Genomic DNA, 22,050 nt, shown 5'->3' on the forward strand with positions numbered 1-22,050 from the left:
ACCAAAAAAAAAAAAACAAAAACACACACACACACCCAAAAAACAGGCTCAGTGGCAGAACACTTACCTAACACATGTGAGGCACTGGGTTCAATTCTTAACACTGTATAAAAAAATAAATAAAGGCATGCTGTCCATCTACAACTACAAAAAAAAAAAAAAAAAAAACCAAAAACCAAAAGAAACCAAGCAGACTGTCTTCTGGGACAGCCCTGCTAGCGGTTGTTAGGCTTGAGGGGGGTTTCCTGGTTTGCACTTCCTCCCTCGGCCTACAGGTGGTGCTACAAGCTCCAAGCCCTGACAGTGACTTGGGGAGTCTTGGGGCTTCAAGCTGCTGACCAACAAGCACAAAAACAGGCAGGCACAAGTAAATAACATAAAATAGAAACTAACTTTATTTCTCTGGAAGAAGCAGATATCGATAGCTAGGGCAGCAACTTTGGCCACAGAGGTTGGTGGGAAAACATGGATGGTACAGGGGGGAATTAGGGTTGGTCAAATAGGAAGCATTGGTATCCCCCCAAGGGCAGATGCCCCCTTGGTCTCCTTCCAATCCTGGGGCCCTTGGCCCTGGTCCCTGCCAGAAGATGGTCTGGCACCCCTTCTCTGCTTCCTAAACAGCCTCGAGTTATATCCAGGCATAAGAGTCTAAGACCAAACAAATCTCATAACATGTTCATGGTGAGGCCACAAGTCACATTCTGTGTGGCACTCTCAACAGCCTGCCAGGGGCTCTCTGGAAAAGGGCCCAGCCCTTAGGGTTTTCCAGGTGCTGACCAACCTTTCCATGGGGCCGACACATCCTCCCTGCCCAGGAGCATGCCTGGTTTCCTCTCAGTCTTGTTCCCCTGGGCAGGGCCTGAGAACACACTCCAGTCACAGGCCGTGTCAAAGACTGAAGCCAGAGTCAGGTCACACACAGGGCCTGCTAAAGCAGCCCCCAGCCTATTATAGGGCTCCTTCCCACCTCTTAACTGGGGCACTGAGGTCTGAACAAAAATGTGCAGGGACAGTGCGTGGCGAGGGAGAGATGGGCAAGGCAGGATTCCCAGCCTCCTGCTGCCTTGGCTTTACTCTGTCCACTGGGAGCAGCAGATAGCAGCAGGTTCTCCAGGCCTGGGTGGGAGTGTCTCCCTACCCTTGTCACATGGATAGGCTCAAGTGATTCCTTCAGAGCAGACCCTCGATCTCCAGACGCCCCTCAGCGCCTAAAGAATGGGAAAGAATCAAAAGTCCCTCCATCAACATGGGCTAGATAAACAGATTATGGAAACTCATGTGTGGCTGAGCACTGAAGAGTCACAGGAAATCACTGCCTCTAGGCACCAGGCAAATGTCTTGAAAACTGGTAGTTCAGGCAATAATTCTGGAATTTATAATCCTGGAATGTTTTTTATTTAATAAACTATGAATAAATTAAGAGAACAACATTATTATGTATTGGCATATCCAAGGACAACAGACAACAAATTCTAAATTTATCTGAATGCAGATTAGGAAGAATAATCCCAAGATAATATTCAACACTTAGGGACTATCCTGCATATGACAGATCTACTTCGCCTATCTTTCTAATTGCTTCTGACTAGAAACTACAGATGAGGAAGTCAAGGACTCAGAAATGTGCATAAGCTCACACCATCAGTGAGCAGCAAAGACTGGTTCACCTGGGCTGTCCACCTCGAAAGCTCAGCAGGTTGAGTCCCACATCCCACCAGCTTCCTGAAATGATACCTATACTTCACTCACTTACCTGTGTTTCACTATGTTGGACTTAATAAAAGTTTCATATATATATTTGTATATCATTATGTTATTTATATGCTATATATTTTGTTATATACAAACATAAGTTTTTTTTACAGGAAAGAAGGGAACTTTGGGGGCGGGGAGGTGGCATTTAAAAGGCTTTGGCATTTGAATGAAATTCAGCAAGGCACGATGGTTCACACCTGTAATCCCAGCAACTGTCTGTGAAGCAGGATGATCACAAGTTCAAAGCCAGCCTCAGCAACTTAGCGAGGGCTTAAGCAACTTAGTGAGACCCTGTCTCAAAATTTAAAAAAATAAAAATAAAAAGGGCTGGGGATGTAAGCTTAGTGGTAAAAGCGCCCCTGGGTTCAATCCCCAATCCCCACCTCCAAAAAAAGGCATTAACATTTGAAATGTTAAAACACAAACAAAAAAAGAGGTGAGAACCATTTGTTCAAATTATTGGGCCTAAAGCCCTGCCACCTGGAACACAAGCTACCCTGAGGAGCAGGGGAAGCCAGTCTTCTTCACCCAGAGGCTGCAAGTTCCTCTTTTACTCATCATCTCCAGTGAAAACCAAGTGGCTGAAGGTCCAAATACATTCACTTAGAAGGAATCGTTTTCAACCCAAACTGCCTGCTTCCTGGGTCTTGCGCCTCCCTCCCAGGTGGAAAGCCCTGTCTGCACCTGGCTATGCATGGCCTTTCAGGTGTTGGGTTTTTCTTCCTGCAGCATGATCTAGGGACCCCTCACAGGACAGGGAGGTACAGCAGAGTGTAGGGCTCACTCACTTGTGGTGGGCAGGGCCACAGGAGCCCAGAAGGTGACAGCCAGCTTGCTCTAAGTTCCAGTCGAACATCTCTAGCACTTTGTGGCACTCCACTCGTGGCCGCAGACCCAGCCCAAAGAGCTGCTCCACCTGAGGGGCAGAGAGTGGTATCATGAGATTCCCTTGCGTCAGAGCCAGGAGGTAGGGGCTAGGAGCAGTAGAACCACTCTTCAGGGTCCCTGCATGCCAGAGAGCAGGCAGGAGGTGGTAGTACCTTCAGATACTGGGCAGCCCTCTGCACGCTCCAGCCGTGGCTCTGCAGGGCCGCCTGGCACTCCTCTGTGGTCACCCCATGCACCATGGCCTGCAGCTGGGCACACCCACCCATCAGCACCACTCAGGCTCATTCCTCTGGATCCCTTGGGCCCCTACCCACTCGCCACAAAGCCAGCCTGGCACTCACCATCTGGATCTTGTCTGCTGGCCGTCCAGCCTCTGGCCCATCCCCAGGGCAGCCCCTCTGTGGCAGCCGAGCAGTGGCCCTCAGGGCTGGTGGCCGGGCACCTAGATTGCTGTTGTTGGTGGAGAAGTTGGCCTTGGGGTCTGGGGCAGCCTGGGGCATTGGTCGAACAGTGGCAGTGGGGGCAGCAGGGGCTGGGGTGCTGGGTGGGGGCAACAGCAGGGGTACAGGCAGAGGGGTCGGATCTTCAGGGCTCTGGGCCTCACGCAGGTAACGCTGGTAGCGCTCCAAGTAGGGTGGGCGCTCAGGCAACAAGTAATAGTGGGTGTTGCTGACCTTCTTGCCATCCCGGACAATGGGCAAGATGCAGGGACCTGCGCGTGGGCCAGGAGCCTGGATCACCTGGGGTGTAGCATACTTGGGGTCTGAGGCAAAGCTCTGGGTGGTGGGCATGGTCTTCCCAGGTGAGCTTGAGAGCCGGAGTGGCAATGGGGAACTGCCAGGTGGTACCAGGGGGCTGGGGGTCCTCGAGCCTTGAGGGGACAGAGGTTCTCGGGGAGGTATGCGGGGAGGAGAGGCAGGTCCAGGCCAACGACCTATCTCTTCCTCACCTGAGGGGGCTGGAGATAGCTCAACACGTGGGCGTGTGGGCCGAGGGGGGATGGGTACCCGTGGAGGCACCTGGGGCTTATCATCAGCCCCTGGGCTGGGTGAAGGGGCCAGTGAGCCGGTTGGGACCTGCAGCTGCCGCATACACTCCTGCTGCAGTGCCTGGAAGATCTCTGAGGTCTGGGCCAAGCTGGGAGGCTTGCCCCCACCCTGAGGTGGGAGGAACAGGTTGTCCTCCAGGGCAGGGGGGAGCCGCGCCTGCTCTGGCACAAAGGCGTAATTGGTCTCTCCCTGGCTGGGCCCAGCTGAAAGCCCTGCACCCACCAGGGTGCTGTTGATGGAGCAGACCTCAAAGTCATCTTCGTCTTGGGCCACATCATCATAGGTAGGGGGCGGAGGAAGAGGGCGTGCATCCCAATCCACCACAGGCGTGGGATGCAGGGGTCGTGGAAGTGCCCGTGTAGGACTCTGTGGAGGGGTCTTGTCCAGCAAGGAGCAAGCATCCATGGCCAGCTGTGCCAGGGAGGGTGCACAGGGCCGAGAGGCTGGAATCACAGGCTCCTCGCCAAAGTCAATGAGTGTGACCTCGCCACCACTGCTTCGGCCTGCCTTGGTGCCTGGCACCCGGGCTGAGGGCTTTGACAGCCACAGCCCTCGGGGCAGACCTGGCTTCCGCAGGCCCAGCCTCTTGAAGTCACCAGACAGTAGGTCTTGGTCCTCACTCACAGGGTCATAGGTTGGTTCTGTGATGGAAAGGGAGACCCCAACAGGGAGGCAGCATTAGGCAGGGACAGGGGACAAGGGAAGGTAGGATATGAGAAAGAAAGCCAAGTATCCCCCTCCAACCCTCCAATTCTCAAAAAGGATGGCTCTCAGCTGCCAAAATTCTCAGTGTACACTTGACCCCACACAACGGGAGGATGGAGCTTGCTATCTCTCAGCCCTCTATGGGGGCTGGTGAGCCTCCTGCCTCTACCTAATTTAGAACAGGCCACTTGCCACTTGTGTCTGTCTCTGATGCTCCCCCAACAACACAAGACCCCTAATACCCTTGTTCTGGGCCCTGTTAGTAATCCTTTATCCCCACCTCCATTACAGCACACCATTAGTGCAGGCACAGGCAACAGAAGCCATCCTTGGGGAGGACAGAGCTCCTGAACCACCACCTCAGAAGCCCAGATATAGCCTCTGCAAATCTGAAAGGGAGTGAGGCAGGGCTAAGCCACAGCAGAGCAAGGAAAGGTGAGTGCCAGACCACACACCTGCTTATGAAACCCAGGTCTTGGGGGGGTGTGGAGCAGGGAGGCAGGCATGCTGGGCCAGGTCAGCAAAAGCTCACAGCACACACCTGCTTTCCCCTCCCACCCAGTCAGCCACCAGGAATCTGTACCTTCCAGGAAGAGAGGAGAAGTGAGAGAAGAAAGGGGGCGAGGGCAGGGGCCAAGGCATCCTGAGCAGCCCCACTTACTCTGAGTGAAGATGGCAGGCTGAGGTGGGCGAGGTGGAGGCTCCCCTGCAAGACAGGCCATGCGGACAGGAGAGGAGAGTGATCAAGCAAGACAGAAGACAAGAGAGCAAGACAGAGCCAGAGAGTGTTTGGGGGGGGGGGGGGGGTTTGCAGTGAGGGGGAAGGGGGAGAGAGAGAAGTGAATAGGAGTGAGTGAATATACAAACCCAACTGCATATGGGAGGAAATGGGCGGCAGGATGGGGACAACCGTGTTTCAGAATGACAGGACAGGAACCAGGAGATAGATGAGGCTCCTGGCTGAGATGGAACCCGTGGGGTGGTTTTGGCTCAGGAGAGGAGAGCAGGATTAGGGGGAAGAGAGGAAAGCTAGGATCTGAGCAGGCCACTGAGGAAGGAGGGAGGAGGAAGCTGAGGCGGGCAGGGCTGATGCAGGACCAACCCGAGGATGCCCACCTCGGCGGATACAGCTGCTCCCTTCTTCCACCCCACGCCCAGTCAGAGCCAGGGTCACAGCTGTCCCGCCTGCTGCCCTGACCCAGCTGTCCCCAGAGCAGAACAGCAGGCTCAGGGTGGTCTGAGAAGACAGTTGCCCTTCCCGGGTAGCCAGTGAACAAGGGAACCAAGGTGTGAGCAGGCTCTTACTTTTCACCCTTCCTAGGTGCTGGGTGGGTCGGGAGGTGCTCAGTTCCACACTCAGCAGGTCGGGAGGATCCATGGGGTTTCCCAGATAGAGTCTGTGGGGAGAGAGCCAGGTCAGTGTGTGATGTGGTGGCAGTGAGGAAACCTCTGGAAGAAATTCTGAGCCTAAACCCTGGGTATGGGCAGAAAATAAAATTCTGAATGTGTCCAGGGGAAAACAACATCAAAGCCACTTCATTTTAAGAGACAGATGGGCAGGACTCCCAACTCCCAATCCATAGATCCTGATCCCTTCTATGGATATAAGCTGTAGCTTCATAAGTTAAGGAGAAAGGGCAGAAAAAGTCCTCAATTCCCACCACAGCACCCAAGCCACTCTAGGCAGCTATCTGTTGGTGCGTGCTCCTCTGTCCTGCAGGCCCTGTTGGGAGGGCCTGGGGCAGAAGTATTCTGGGCTCCAGTACACCTGGTCAGGGTGGCAGAGGTATCCTTCTGCTCAACTAGCAGGAGTTGGGGGAGAAGTTGGGCCACCAGCCCTACTTCAGATTCATCCTTAGCCCCTGTGCCAACTGTTAGTATCTGGGACTTAGTCACTGGGGCTGATTAAAGCCCAGAGGAATGAGGCTGGGCTGGCCACAGCATGCCAGGAGTGAGGCAGAGGGCATTGGTCTCCTCCTGGAGGTTGCCCCAGCTTTCACAGGCCCTTGCCTGATTCTTATGAGGAGAGAGACCCTGACTGAGCCCTCTCAGAGCCTCGTGTTCCAGTGTGCCAGGCATGCAGGGTGAAGGGCTGCTTTACCATACCCTTCAGGAGAAGTTATCAAGACAAAGAGCTGCCAAGAGGCATGGAGGCTGGCAGGAGGAACTGCCAGGGGGTTCTCTGGGGGGAGGCATCCAGGAAGTGCCTAATTCTTCTGTGTTTTCCCAGATGCCTCCCAGTGACCTTACTCTTTACTTAAAGGAGACTACGACCCCCTACCAGACACAGTAAGCTTTGCAGAGAAATCCAGAAAACAGTGGGGTGTGGGGGAGATAGCTGCCACTGCTGTTCCCTCTGAAGTTACCCTGCAGGAAGCTCCCTCCAGGGCACTCCCACCTGGATCTGTCCGGGACTCTAGTACCACCAGCAAAAGGAAAACTGCTCAAATACAGAAGTTGTGAGAGCTTTCAAACTAAACTGCTTCCACGGTCTAACTTCCCAAAGTCAATGTGCCAGACAGCATTAAGGCCATGGCTCTGGTAACCTTCACACCAAACCAGATTGTGAGTCCGACCTCAGAATTCCCAACCCCAGTGTTTTTTGGTTTTGGTTTTTATTTTGTTTTGTTTTTTTTGATACCAAGAATTGAACCCAGGGGTGCTTTATGCTTTACCACTGAGCCACATCACCAGCCCTTTTAGTATTTTATTTATTTTTTTTTTTTTTGCGGTGCCAGGGATTGAACCCAGGGCCTTGTGCTTGCAAGGCAAGCACTCTACCGACTGAGCTATCTCCCCAGACCTTAGTATTTTTTTTGAGACAGGATCTTGCAAAGTTGCTGAGACTGGCCTCAAACTTGAGATCCACCTGCCTCAGCCTCTCAAGGTGTGAGGATTACAGGTGTGCGCCACTACACTCAGCAATACTTTCTAATTCACAGTATACTTAAAGCCAGCACAGTGGCACATACCTGTAATCCCAGAGGCTGAGGAAGAAGGATTTCAAGTTCAAAGTCAGACTCAGCAACTTAGCAAGGCCCTAAGCAACTCAGTAAGACCCTGTCTCTAAATAAAATATAAAAAAGGGCTGGGGATGTGGCTCATTCTTAAGTGCTCCTAGGTTTAATCCCCAGTTACAATCAATCAACCAACCAACCAATCAGAATATATTTACAACCCTTACCTCATAAGTGGACACACAACCCCATCGGTTAAATGTGCCCATTTTACAGAGTAAGTAAGCTCACAAACTCACCAAGAGAGGAGAAGGAATCCTGACTCTCAGGTTAGGGTTTTCTAGGGTTCCACAGCTTCCCCAAAGCAAAGCAAGAATCAGGAGGGAAAGGTGGCAGGGATTTGGGGCTGGAGACAAACACAAAGGGTAAGGAGCCCATGAGAGCTTATGTGTGGTATGGTAAGGGGTTGTTGACCCTGGGATCCCTGGGCCAGAGAGGACCAGTGGCCCTGTCCAGGTACTTACTCATCAATCCTGTCAGGGAAGCCCCAGCAGTGGCGAGGGTCACTGTCGCCATGCCCTGTGTGGATGAAGCTATTCTGCAGGGGCTGGCTAATGTCCTGGGCTGACAGGCCAGCCACGGAGGTCACCACATTGCGAGGAAAGGGTCCCACGCACAGTGTCCGTGTGTTCTGTCCACGCCACCAGTAGTTCTCAGCCCTGTCCAACAGAGATGACAAGGTAGATACCTGGCACAGGGGTAGGGGAACTGCCCAGGCAGTGGGACTCTTCTCAAACCAAGCTCTTTGCCCACAGAAACTGCTATCTTGACAGAAGAGCAGCTTAAGAAGCCTTAGAACTAGACAGTCTGCATCAGCCCACCTCCCCCAGTAGCACTCCCATGACCTGCCACTCCCTGAACAGGGCCTGGCTGTTTGTTCACAGTCTTACCCTAAGATTCCAAGGTAGGTCAGGCAGCTATTCCTATAGTTTACAAATAAGGCAACAGGTTGTAACAAGCGACATAACTTGCCTATGGTTACCAGAACGATTGCAGCAGACCCAGGATTCAAATCCAGTCATTAAGTTTGCAAAGCCAGCACTCCTCTCAAAATACTATTTTGCCTCCCTAACTCCCCTGGCAAGGCCTGGCCCCAGTCCTCTTCTGGCATCACATTTTACTCTTTAGTCAGTTTCCAGGAGTTTTAAGAGATGCAGGGGCCCAAGGGAGCACTATGGGCCTTGGCACTGAGCTTAGAGCCCTCCAACTGCAATCCATCTCCTGCGTGCAGACCTTCAAGTGTTTGCAAGCACCCGGAGCAAGCCAAGACTTCTTTCTGCCAGTGCTCCTCAAATCCAAGAGACAGGGCTGTGAGACCGTGGCCCTTGTCACCCTGCCCATCTCTTCAGGAGTTCTATTCTTACATTAAAATGAGGGTCCAGAAGGGAACTAAGAACTTGCAGTGTAGGCAGACTATGGGGCCTTTAGTCTCATTCTCTCTGACTACAGACACAAAGCGTGTGTTAATGCAGCCTAAGCCAGGCCTGTGCTAGGATGGCAGGCAGACAGGTGGAAAAGAACAGAGGTCTCCCCTGGACACTCCAACACCCAAAAGCTTTGACAGACTGTGAGACTATACTACTATATACTACTACTATACCTGCTGCTGGAATTTCTCATACCTGGTGACACAGGCAGAATCTGGTCTAAGGCACAAGTGGTGAAAGTCCTTTGCTGCTATGACACATGTGTCCTGTCACTCCCTCACCCTCGTGTCACCTGTCCCAGAGCCAGAAGCACACAAAAGGTCTCCTCCAAAATACAGGAGATCAGAGACGCTGAAGAGGATGCAGGAAGGGGTGATGCCTGAGCACCTGGACCCACTGCTTCCTGAGGTGATACAGTCCAGCTGGGATGATGGCATGATCTCCAAAACAGCCTGTCCTGGAGACCGACAGTCACCCCCCATGAGCACAGCAGTCCTTAGGGAGGTAAGAAGTAGAGCCAGCAGAGGAGGTGCCAGGCTCCCACAGCCAGCCTCCTTTTAAACAAGGTTGCCTGCTTAGCCCACCACCAGACACAGCAACCCTGTGATTACACCCTGCCTTCAGGGTGGGAAGGGCAGGAAAGGAAGGAAGAAGAGAAGACAACACCCTAAAAAGGGACAAGACCCATCTGAAAATAGCAAGCCCATTCCAAGGAGGAGAAAACACTTCCCACTGCACACAGAGCCACCCATGGAAGCTGGTAGAGCAGCACCAGCCTAGTACGACAGGCCTAGTGCTGCTCCCAGCAACACCACAGGCTCCCTGATGGCACCCTCCATAGGGCAGCCCCTCACCACCCCGGGGCTGGCTGTTGGGACTCTGTTCTCCACACCCCCTTAGAGGTGCTCATTAACTTAGGTGGGAAGCACAGCTAAGGAGGAGACGTTGTTCACAGTAGAGTGGACTCATGTCCAAGGCCAGGTCTGCCAGGAGGTCATTCCCTCTATGCCTTTCCTTTTACCAACACAGCCCATCTCCTCCCACAGATGCCTCCTTCTGAACACACTTCTAAGAGTGAAAGGAGACACCAAAGCCACCTGCCCTTATTATAGGTGCAGCCCAGGCCAGAATTCCACGGCCACTGGAAATCCCAAAATCATTTTTCAAAATTATGCTTGCTACCAGAGGAAGGGAAGTCTTTTGGGATTGCACCTAGGCACACTGAGAGGCAGCACTCTCCCCGGGAAAGTCTCAAATTAACATTCCAAGTTGGTCAATGCTTCATCTCACAGCCCACATATGCCCTTTGGGGCTCAGTGGAGCCAAGGTGCCAGAAGCCCACAAGGCTAGGGCCAGCCCTTCCCACCAGCCTGCTCCAAACATACCCTCTTTCCCTGTAGTACACCCATCAGAATCTCCACAGCGATTGGAGAGCCAGGCCAGCCATCCAAAATGAATGAAGCATATGGGAAAGCCTGGGGTGAGTGAAAAGGGGGCTCAGCACCCTCACCATAAACTTTCTACTTCCTGCTGCCTTCAGGCTTCCTGGCAGATCCCCTGGGGCAGAGAAGACAGAAAACTGTGGCCTGGGCTGAGAATTGTCTAAGGCTGCCCCAGCTCTAGAAATCTCAGCACCTTGATCTTATCCTGATCAAGAAATGGCTTAACAACAAACGTTGCCTAAACATTCTCTCAGAAAACACACACACACCCCTATGCCCGCCCCTTGTCTTAGGGGGTCTCAAGTACCTTTGGCCTCAAGGGATAACCCACATACTTAGTGCCTGCCCCCCACGACACACCTCCACTGGAAGCAGAGGAAGCCCAGGCCAAGGACCTGTAAATGGACTTCAAATCTAGGGCCCCCTTCACCACTTCTGTAAAAATAGAATGCAAAATGATTACTAGACATCCTACCCTCCAAATAAGACCCTTTGAGAAAGAGCAGTCATCATTTGTTCCTCCAAATCTAGACAAAGTCTAAGTTCAACTCACAAACCTCCAAGGTGTCTTCTCTGCCCACTGCCTGGCATTCTGAGAAGCACTGAGCCTACAGAATCAGTCAGAGCTGGAGACATACAAGTGGCTTCCCAGGCTCTGAACTAGGAAACACAATGGAGATAGCTTTAGCGAGGAGGAATTCAACACCAAGAGAAGAGCCCAGATAAGGAGAGAGTTAAGAGCCAGAGAAACAGAGACCCACATACACAAACCATCACCCAAAGAGACACAAACAGCCCATGCACCTGGGGACATGGAGATAGACTAAGCCAAACAAACAAGAGATATTCGGAGAGTGAGAAAACAAGGGGGCAGAGTTAAAGCACTGGTACCACCAACACACAGGCCCACTCCCAAAGCCTCACCGGCTGTTGTGGCCTCCTGCCCCTCACCTCCCACCTCCTGAGCAGCTCCAGGGACCCAGGGCAGGCACTGTGGTCCTAGTCAAGGCTGGTGGCCCAGGAGGAGGAGTCCCGTGTACTAAACCATTGGTGACAGCAGCAGCCGGTGGCAGAACCAGCTGCTGGATACAGCAAGAGTCTGTGACGGAAGGGAGGGACAGGGTGCACCCAAGACAGCCTTCCAGGAGAAGCCGCTCCTCCAGCCCCTCCCGCAGACTGCCTTGCTCACAATGACCCAGGGCGCCAGCTCCAGAGACACACACCCAGGAAACACAGGAAACTCCTGAGTCACCCCCAGGCTCCCTGAGAGGAGATGGGGGTGGTGAGGAGAGACAGGGGTGATAAAAATCTGGGGTTATAGGAGCACAGAAGGGGTGGTCAGGTCCAAGGCTGTCTGCTAGCCCTTCCCACCTGCTGGTTTAAGGTCCAAACTTCTGGTTTAAGGCTCAGCCAGGTACTTCCAGAAAGGGTCCACCCTCAATCTTCCTATTTCCAGATTGCTCCCCAAAGTGCAAAGCCTACAACCCCTTTCCTTGCCACCTCAGCTGCAAACTGGCACTATTTCTTCCTGTCCCCCAGGTCTCTCCTAGCAATTTCAGTTTTCTTCTACCACAACTAACTCCCCAACAATACATACCCCTGCAACCTGCTGGAATATCATTCTTATTCTCAGGTACTAGGCCCAAAGGTGAGAAAACCTTGGCCTGGGACAGAGGAATAGGGAATACAAGGCCTATTCCAACACTCAAACTCAGACTCATCCTACCCACCAGTCCTCATGAGGCACAAGATCTGACCACTGCCCCACAGACCCCTCAACCCAAAGTCTAGGCAGAAAGAGCTGTGTTAGACACATACACCTCCTGCCCACATCCTTGCCTGATTCTGTGTCAGAGGAGGGGAGAACAGGGAATTCCCTCTTCTTCACTCTTCCCAGTCTTCCAACACTCACCCCCTGCCCCAAAGGCATCTCCAGCCTGCCCTAACCAGTTCCTCAGACACCTTGGGGATCAGATAACAAAAGGTGGGGCCAGGAGAGGGTGAGGCCTCCAAGGCAGGCCCTAGAACTATTTACAGGGGGCTGCAGGTATGAGTCTAATATTTGAGTCACTTAGCCAGTAGGGGGTAGGGGGTGGGGGTGGGTTGAAGAACAGAGAGTCTTGCAAAGGGTGACTTGGAAGAATGGGAAGAAGGTGGAAGGCCCAAGCTGAGGATAGAGGGAAACCCAAGACTGTGAAGCCCTAGGAGACAGCCATGAGGAAAAGATAAAATAGACAAAAAAGAAAGTTGTAGGACTGGACAACCCCACACCATGAGGCTCAGCAGCAAGGATGGACAGCTGACAAAAGTGGACCTAGGCAAGGGCAGGCTGCTTTGGGATCCTAAGAGATACCTGGGTAGGTAATAAAGAGTCTTATGCTGTCAATTTAGTGAGGCCCTAAGGGACTTAGCAAGACCCTGTTTCAAGATAAAAAATAAAAGGAAGTAGGGATATAGCTCTGTGGTAGAATGCCACTGGGTTCAATCCCCAGTACCAAAGTAAAACAAAACAAAAAAAAAAAAAAAAAAAGGGTCTATGCTGAAGAAGGATGATGAGTACAGGAATGAGAGGAGGAATATCCAGGAGTCAAGTGCTCTGCTGTGGCCCTAACACTAGGCTGGGTCACAGCCTCAACGTAATGCAACTTGGCCCTGATCCACACAGTCAGGGCTGGTCCCAGTAGGAAAAAGGTAACAGAGGTAGAGTTAGGGAAAATTTCATCTGAATTACAGAATCTGTGTCTTGACTCCTTCCCTCAGGAGACTGACCCAGACCTGTTGCCATTGCACACTGACACCCAGGCCTGCCACCAATCCAAGTGCTGCCATGGGAACCTTAAAGGAATGTCCCTCCAAACTGTGCCCTTTAAGGAATTCCAGTCCAGGGCTCAGCCCTACCTTCCCTCAATGACAGTGATGACATCATTCATCTGGATGTGCAGCTTGTCAGGTTCCTCAAAGTCCTGAAGGGCCCGCATATCAGTGGGCTGGGCCTGGGGACAAAGACAGGTCACTCACTGACCACCCTGGGACTAACTCTCAGGCAGCTCCTTGCTTAGATACCCCAGCTCCTGTGGGTAGACCAGACATGTTCCTTACCTCCAGTAGGAAGTCCCGCAGGGCCACAAATGTGGGTCTGTCTTCTGGCTTATGGGCCCAGCACTGGACCATGACATTATAGATGTCCTGGGGGCAGTCCTCAGGCCGGGGCAGTCGCTCCCCCTCCTTGTCAATCTTATGCAGGATCTGATGGTAGGGTGGTACAGAGTTTGAGGATAGACAAGAACTCTCAGTTCTTCATCTCCCATCTTCCTCCAGACCATCCTAGAACTGGAACTGCTGACTGCCCTATCTATCCTCCAAAGGAGGAAACTGCCAGGGAAGGTCCCCTCCCCAGAGCCTCAGATCAGTCAGACACTGTAGCAAAGGCTAAAGAATGAGAGCCAACTCTAGTTCTCCCCTCCCCTGATCCACTGGAGTGGTCCCTCTCTACGCTCAGTTCTCCATGGATGGTACAAACATGGGGCATGGAGGAAGAGGGAGTCCATCAGATGACAGCCAGTTCCAACAAGGCCAGGCTAGGAACCAGGGATAGAATTACCCCCCTACCCATCCTACAGGAATACATCTCCTGCCCTCACCTGACTGCCATTGAGGCCAATCCAGGGCTCTTGGCCATAGGTGAACATCTCCCACAGTGTGACCCCAAACATCCAGGTGTCACTGGCATGGGAGAAGGTACGTGTCTTCAGGCTTTCAGGGGCACACCTGGCAGAGGACAGGTCAAAGAGAAGGGTTTTTGAGCACCCCTACCTGCATCAGCCCAAAGGGACATAAAATACTGATTTGATAAGCATTTACTGTTGCCCTGTGTGCCAGGCTCAACAGTGGGTACCAGGGACATGGTATGAAGTGCACAGGGAAGGGCAGGACTTCTTAACCATATATGGTGCACAGCCTTGGAGAAAATCACCTATGCTCAGGTCTCTTACTCACATAAAGCCTGGGATGGTGGAAGGAGAGAGGGGTTTCCCTGTCAGGGAAGCAGGGAAAAGGAGGAGGTCAGAAAGCTCCAGGACAGGAAGGGCTCATAAGGTCTCAGACTATTTTCTATCTAGTAGGAGGATGACAATTTCTAGCTCTGTGGAAGAGCAAGAGATCTGAAACCATTTCAGCATAAAGGTGTGGATGGAAAATTCAGATAAAGCCTGGGGAAGAAACAAAATAGGCGCAAAAAGTTACACTGGCTTTACCCAAATATACCCACACTTGCCCTGGACTCCCTCCTGGGTATGGGAGAGAGACAGCACTATGGTGAAGTTCCAAAGGGGTTTCCCAGGGTGTGCTGAAGTACAGAATGAGGAACATGCACCTCAAATGCAATAAAAAGATCTCTCATGGGACGCTCTCAGGATGGAACTCCAGGAGAGCTACTCAAGATCCCTAAACCTCATTTTCCTATTCTGTGAAATGGGAATAATAACCTGTGTACTCCACAGGGTTGTTTAAAGGGGTGGTTAAAAAAACAAACAAACAAAAAAAGGTGACCTCACAATTTATCACCCAAATCAGGATGTCTGCATACAAGAGAGTATGTTATTAATCACTCCAGGCATAATCTAGGATACATGGTCACTGATGGTTACAGAATCAGTTATCAACTAGGGTGAGCATATGTCCTGAATAAAAAAGTTGCCCACACCTACAGCTCTAAATTCCTCCTATCCCCAAAGACTATTCTTCGGGTGCCTCTGGCACCAGGGGACCACAATGATCTCATCACAGGGTAAGCCCACATAGAGGTCAGGACCACCTAGTACCACCATAGTACACAGGTGAGCAGCCTATGAGGCCCAGTTCAGCCTGGCCCTGCCAGCCAGTAGCTCTACCTAAAACACAATTACCAACCTGTCTTGCCTGGTTACCCTTCTAATGTCTTAGGACCTAAGTCTCTAGGAAGTCTTTTAATACTCTACTAAGTAGCACAGCCTTGGGCCCACAGCATTTATCCCTGTGCCTTCCAGTATTCGCCTTGAGAATTCATGGACAGAAGTAGGAAAGGATGGGCGCACAAGGATGCTCCAGGCCCAGAACAGATAAGGACAGGCCCAGGCAGAGCCAAGGGCTGCAAAAGCTTTAGGCTTGGGTCTGTTGGGACCAGGGTGGGTCCACGCCCTCTGAGCCAGCAGCACCTGCCCCTCACCAGGCAAAGGGCACCTTGCGATGTTCCTGCATGACATAGTGGTCATCATTCTGGGGTAGTGCTCGCATCAGTCCAAAGTCCCCAATCTTGACCAAGTCACGGGTAGCCAATAGCAGATTTCGGGCAGCCAGGTCACGGTGAATAAAGCGCTTGGACTCCAGGTAGCCCATGCCTTCAGCCACCTGCACAGCATAGCGGCTCAGAGTCCCCAGGAGGAAGTGACCCTGATGCTTACGTAGTCTGTCCAACAGGGATCCCAGAGGTGCCAGCTCTGTCACCTGAGGCCACAGAGAAGAGGAATAAATCTGGATGAGTTCCACCCCTCTCTGAACAGCCTATGCCAACTCCCAGTCTCTTTCCTGAAGGCCTGTCACAGACTACTCAATGTTTCTTCTTAACCTATAATTACGGTTTAGATATGTGTCCCCCAAAAGTTCATGTGTAAGAAAATGCAGGAAGGTTTATAGGTGAAATGACTGGGTCATGAGAGCCTTATTAACCCAATCAGTGAATTAATCCCCTGATGGGATTAACTAAGTAGTGACTGGAAACAAGTAGGGTGTGGCTGGATAAGGTGGGTTAGTAGGGGGTGTGTCTTTGAGGTACATATTTTGTCCTTGTTGATCAAAGCTTTCTCTCCCCCTCTCTCTGCTTTCTGGTGTGATGTCTTGAGCCACTTCCCTCCACCACACCCTTCTGCCCTGATGTTCAACCTCATCTCAAGCCCAGAGGAATGGAGCCAGCTGTCTATGGACAGAGACCTCTGAAACTGTGAGTCCCTAAATAAACTGCCTCCTCTAATTGTTCTTTTCAGTTCTTTTGGTCACAGCAGCAAAAAAGCTAACTAAAGCTAGGAACCTCCACAAGTCCTATAGTTTCTCAGGCCTCTCCTTCCAAGCAATGTGAGAAATTCAGGCTCAGAGAGAAAAAAGCAGCCCAAAGAGGTTCAGGATAGAAATTACAAAAATTAACTCAAGGTCAGCCCTCCCCATGGATATAACTCTTTGCCAATGAGCAATAGCAAAATCCAGAGATGATATAGCCAGCACTGGGTTGGGCCCCTATGAGCCCCTTTGTCACATCAGGTGGATCTGGGGAGCCTCTGTCCTTTGTCAGCACAGGCAGGAAGTGTGGCACACCTGGAGGACCAGAACCTACAGGCAGCTTCCTGTACTCACCCCCAACTGCCCAACACTCACCATCTTCATGGGCGGTGTAAGCACCACACCATAGAGGCGAATGAGGTTTCGGTGGTCAAGTGAATGCATGGCATTGACCTCCCGGATGAAGTCATCCATGGCCTCTGGCTGGCTCAGCACATCTGGCTTCAGGCACTTTACAGCCACACTCACCTGGCCAAAACAGAATTTGCAGGGAGTCAGGACTTGCCTGGCCCCCAATACTGAGATAACCTATTCTTCCCTCCAATTTGGCTCAAAGACCTCTGCCTCAGATCTACCTGTCTGTATGGAAGAGCACGACACCAGTGCCGAACTTATATATTCTGTCAGTATCCTAGAAAGGGAAAGACTACTGTCTGACCCCCGGGGGCCATTAGATGGGATTCCCCTTCTGGGAAATTCCCAAGTTAAACAGCAACGTTAAGGTAAGAGATGATCAGTATGATGACAGAATACTAACATGTTATAATAACACAGTCTATTAAAAATATCTTTGGTATGAAAGGAAAATGCTTTCAATACAATTCCAAAGACTAACCTATGGTGATGGAAGTGGGAACTTAGGTGATACTAAGTGGCAGGGACCTCAGAGTCTTCTGGGGTGCTGGCAATTGCTCACACACCAACTGGTCAGTGCTCACAAGATTCTATTCATAGGTTAAAAACTCACTTAATTGTATGCCTTAGTGCATGTTATCCCCCAGGGGAAAAACACCAAGGAAAAAGGATAAGATCTAAAAAATTATATCCAAAGTTTGTATCTAAAATTTAACTAGAGGCTGAGCATGGTGGTGCAAGCCTGTAATCCCAGTGACTCAGGAGGCTAAGGCAGGAGGACTGCCAATTTCAAAGCCAGTCTCAGCACCTTAGTGAGGCCCTAAGTAACTCAGTGAGACCCTGTCTCAAAATAAAATATAAAAAAGGGCTAGGGATATGACTCAGTGGTTAAGTGCCCCTGGGTTCAATCCCTGGTATGTATGTATGCATAAATAAATAAATAAATAAATAATTAAATTTAACTAGTGCCCAGTGTGGTGGCACATGCCTATAATCCTAGTGACTCTGGACTCTGAGGCAAGAGGATCCCAAGTTTGAGGCCAGCCTGGGCAACTTAGCAAGAACCTGTCTCAAAATATAAAGGGCTGGGGATGTAACTCAGTGGTAGAACCCCCCCGAGTTCAATACCTAATACTGGAAAAAGGGAAAAAAAGAAAAAGTAAAAATCAACTAAATTCAACAAAATACCTGAGGGAGAATAAAAGGCAGAAATACTAACTCTGCTTCCCCTGAGTAGTGGGATTATAGGCAATTTTTTAAAAAAACTTTTGAATTGTTGCCAAACTTTTACAGTAAGTAAATTATTTTTATAATTAAAAAATGAAACAAATGTGATTATTTAACCCTGAGCACGGACTCCAGGATAAGCCACTTATGACCTGTCCCCAGCTGCATTCATATCCCAGCAGAGGGGCAAAGGAACCTCAACGAATGTCAGGGGCCCCACCCTTCTGGCGCCACCCACGGACACGGAGCTCACCGTCTTCCCTGCAGGGGCATCCCACTCGCCCCTGCGCACCACGCCAAAGGAGCCATCTCCCAGCTTCTCAAGGAGGCGCAGGTCTTTTTCACCAATGAGGCAGGTGAGGCTTTGCAGAGGCCCCTCACCCACTGGGCCTCCAGGGGTGGGTGAGGGCTTCCGGAAGGTGCTCTGAGAGTGATGAGGGGGAAACTCAGCCTCCAGTCGCTTTCCACTGAATACCTGTTTGAAGGCAGCCAGGGGCCAGATGGAACCCAGGACCTCAGAGCCAGTCACTTAGTTCCACCCCTCTAGGCCTCCCTGCTAGCCCTTGGCTCAACCTCGAGGCTGAGCCACATTGCCAGAGGACAGACTGGCTGGAAGCCCATCCTCCCTCCATATCACGCCCATAACAGGGAACCCACAGCAGGGTAGCCTCCCGGTGAAAACGTCTGAAACAGACTGACAGGCATGCAGCCTGTGGCTATGGTGGCCCCACACCCAGATGAGGGTATTGAGAGAGCCCAAAGTCAGGGACACTTTGCCTCCCAGTCTAAGTCTCCTCCCTGCCCTCCTCCTGCTCCACCCCTCCCTTCCTACATTCCCTACCAGGCACAGACTCCAGCCCTTAACCCTCAAAGATGAGGCAGAAGCCTGAGGGGCCCTCCACAAACACCTCTCTGTCCATTTTTAGCCCTGGCCCCTACTCTGGGTTGACCATTTGGCGCTGTCTGTCTCCACCCTCCCTAGGGAGTCGGCTGCCCTTCATACTGCCCAGGGGAGAGGATAATTTTAGATAATTTTAGTCCGAGGTTGAAGTGGGGAGGGAGGGAAATAAAGAAGAGGGAGGAAGAAAGGGAGGGAGGGGGGAAAGGGGGGCAGGGAGAGGGAGGGGGGAGAGGGAGAGGAAGGGAGAGGGAGAGAGGGGGAGAGGGGGAGAGGGGGAGAGGGGGGGGGGGGGGGGGGATATATGAGAGTGTGTGTGTTACTGGGAAGAACCTGGGAAGACAGCTGGGTTTCTGGAGAAGTGCCTAGAACTAAGAGCTGAGAAAGAATGAAGACTGGAGGGGACACTGAGGTCTAGTTTGGAGAGGGGAGGAGTCAAAGGTCAGGGGACAAGAGGAAAAAGGCTGTAAGCAGCAGAGTTGGCCATGTCAGTCTGACTTGGCCACATTCAGTGGGGTATCAGAGTCTGGCTTCAGGCTGTGGATTCTTTTCACCCCACTTAAGAGTTGATGAAGTCTTATCTATGTGTGCTAGGAGATATCTCAAATCTGAGGGTGTCTTTTGGCCTCACTCCATCCTTCCTCCCAGTAACTGAACTTCCTTATGTTTGCAAGCAATGTTCATCTTACAAGGACCTTCATGATCATTAACTCCAGGAGGAGCCTAGGCTCCCCAGAGTCCTGCAGGTGAGCTGGGCAATGGGGCTAGTGGAGAGGGCACTGACCTCCCAGACACCTACTGTGAGCTGGTGGGAGACCCCAAATCCCTGAATCCTGGTACACACACAGCTTCTCTCTCCTGCCTTTGCCAGACCCAACACACTCATCCTTCCCTAAAACCTGGGCCAGGGCCCAAAACTGTGTCCCCAGAAAAGGCCACAGAATCCCCAAAGACAGTCCTTTTGCCAGGCTGCAGTTAGGAAATCTCTACTGCCCAAGCCCAGTCCAGCTGTTCTGCCTTGCCCATCCCCCATTCCATGCCAGCCCTGAGGCCAGGAGTGGGGAGGGAGGTCCCAACTGGTTCATTTCCTCTCTCATTGTCTTCCAGACAATGGGTAAAGCTCCACTGAGTCAGACCACGACTGACTACACCACAGACCCAAATTAGGACAAGGTAGTGGGGGAGGCCATGGGGAAGGAAGCTATCAGCAGGGCCAGATGACCACAGACACTGAGACACCATAGAGGGCGGGCAGGAGGAAACCAGGCAAGATGTCCAGACAGTCCCTACCACCCCACACACCAAGACAGGCCACTGGCCCCAACACTCAGTCAGAACGAGGCTCAAGTGGAGATGCGCTGTCAACACGCTCCTATTCCCACACGCCAAGAGGGGCTGTGAAGACCTTGCTGCACACAGGCTGCTCACATGTCTATCTCCGCCAGAGACAGACACTTAGCTGGGCAGCTCCACAAGTGCCCTTCCTGATAAGACCCTGGAGGAGGGAGGTCTGTACAAAGTACAGGGGAAAAGAATGAGATTACACTCGCGTGGGGAATGGGGGAAGGTTTCTAGGACTGGCGGCAGAGTGAGGATCTTGAGACTGCCCCAGACCCCACTCTTCACTCACCCACCTTACTCATCCAAGACTTGCGTTTGCACATGGCTTTCCTCCTCTTAACAGCTTCCCATAGCCGTCGTTGGCCTGCAAGGAAGGAATGGGATTAGGTTCTATTAGATAGCTCTCACTCCCCGGAGAGGCCACTGCCCACCTCACAGGCTCCTCAGTGCTCCTGGGGTAGGCCCACTCTAGACAATGCCCACCATGATGACACTAACTAAATCAATCTCAGCCAACCAGGACAGACGGTCAATGCATTCCACTTCGAGGCAGTGGTTCTCAAACTAGATGGAGGTGTTTAACCACCAAAATTTAGTAACAGCAGTCTTTTCAACTCAAGAAAAATCAATCAAGACAATGGATTACATTTTCTCGATTTTTAGTTTTCTTCTCATAATTTTATGTTACTGGTATCAGAAACTGCAGGGGTTTCAGCCATGTCCTGCATGGATGAGGGAAGAGTTAACTGCCGGAGGACGGTATGCCAGCAATAGATCAATTAATCACCCATAAACTTATCTAATCAATGAACACACGAATCAATAATCTTTAAATGGGAGGAGGCATGACGGATCGGGCCATACCAGATCTGGCCTCTAACAAGATGGAGTAGCTTACCCCTCCTTTATTTTAAGTCACACAGGTAAAGGGGGCCTAGACCAGGAGGGACGACTTCTGTGGTAAACAAGATGAGGTGGAGTCAGGGGAGTCATTTGCTCAGGAAAATTAGCATATTCCCAGACTCCCACACAGGGTCACCTACTCCCTGACAATCTGGAAGTCTCTTATGGCTGCCACTTCCTGGGAGTCAGGCCTCTGTGTTCCATGGTTCAACCAAGTCTGATTCTGCTAGATATGGATGGCTCCCCACAAGAAACCAACTATCCAGGCCAAAGTAATGTAAATTTGTATCTAATTTAGCACATTATTACCCTAGCTACTTTAAGCTGAATGCACTGATAGGTTTCTAATGTTCTTTGAAAAACACCATGACTTCTAGATGCTACAACCATTCCTTTTAGGACAGATACAGAGAAATGAGTTCAAATTAGAGGGAAAGAGATACAGCAAACCATCTGGTTTGTCTTCCTGTCTCTCTTTAGATCCCTGAGCACTGACCCTACTAGTGTTCAGAATGGTAAACAGAAGTCTCAAATCTAAGGTTATAAAAGGGTGAGGAGCTGAGATTGTGGCTCAGTGATAGAGTGCTTGCCTAGCATGTGTGAAGCACTGAGTTCAATCCTCAGCACCACATAAAAATAAAGGTATTGTGTCCATATACATAAATAAATAAATAAACACATGGGTAAGATGAGGAAATACATCCTACAAATGTTTGATCAAACAAAAAGGGGTATTTATTTACTCTTGAGTAGCAGAGCTTCAGGTAAGACTCTATTCTCCTCAAACAGATTCACCTTTACAATTGCAAACTGTTCTCAGTGAATCCTGTGTGTAGCATCTATTGATGCCCCTCCCGCTCCACCTCAGGGTCTCTGGGACAGACAAGAGTTCTCAATTGTTACCCCGTGGAATCCTTAGAAAGGGGTTTTAACATGTGCTCAGTGATCCTAAGGACA

At 51.2% G+C, this 22,050-nt stretch overlaps 1 protein-coding gene across 15 annotated transcripts in view; it reads right to left on the bottom strand.

Annotated features, from left to right (window-relative positions):
• Window positions 1–372: 372 nt before the first annotated feature.
• TNK2 (tyrosine kinase non receptor 2) overlaps window positions 373–22,050 on the bottom strand; it is a gene marked incomplete at its 3' end in the record, with an annotated part of 47,328 nt that continues 25,650 nt past the window's right edge. For 2 of the 15 annotated variants that reach the window (XM_079156123.1, XM_079156133.1), the window contains 14 exons: window positions 20,484–20,554; window positions 18,205–18,426; window positions 16,686–16,838; window positions 15,487–15,764; window positions 13,925–14,051; window positions 13,383–13,529; window positions 13,182–13,276; window positions 7,879–8,073; window positions 5,703–5,794; window positions 4,981–5,103; window positions 2,985–4,333; window positions 2,796–2,891; window positions 2,544–2,671; window positions 373–1,208 (listed from right to left, as the gene is read on the bottom strand). In XM_079156123.1, the coding sequence (XP_079012249.1) occupies window positions 1,202–1,208; window positions 2,544–2,671; window positions 2,796–2,891; window positions 2,985–4,333; window positions 4,981–5,103; window positions 5,703–5,794; window positions 7,879–8,073; window positions 13,182–13,276; window positions 13,383–13,529; window positions 13,925–14,051; window positions 15,487–15,764; window positions 16,686–16,838; window positions 18,205–18,426; window positions 20,484–20,554 (3,083 nt within the window). Of the gene's footprint in view, window positions 1,209–2,539; window positions 2,672–2,795; window positions 2,892–2,984; window positions 4,334–4,980; window positions 5,104–5,702; window positions 5,795–7,878; window positions 8,074–13,181; window positions 13,277–13,382; window positions 13,530–13,924; window positions 14,052–15,486; window positions 15,765–16,685; window positions 16,839–18,204; window positions 18,427–20,483; window positions 20,555–22,050 lie in introns of those variants that run through there. The other 13 variants (XM_079156132.1, XM_079156126.1, XM_079156136.1 and 10 more) reach the window with 9 other exon arrangements.

This window comes from Sciurus vulgaris (genome assembly GCF_902686455.1).
Source record: "Sciurus vulgaris genome assembly, chromosome: 10".
Lineage (NCBI taxonomy): Eukaryota > Metazoa > Chordata > Mammalia > Rodentia > Sciuridae > Sciurus > Sciurus vulgaris.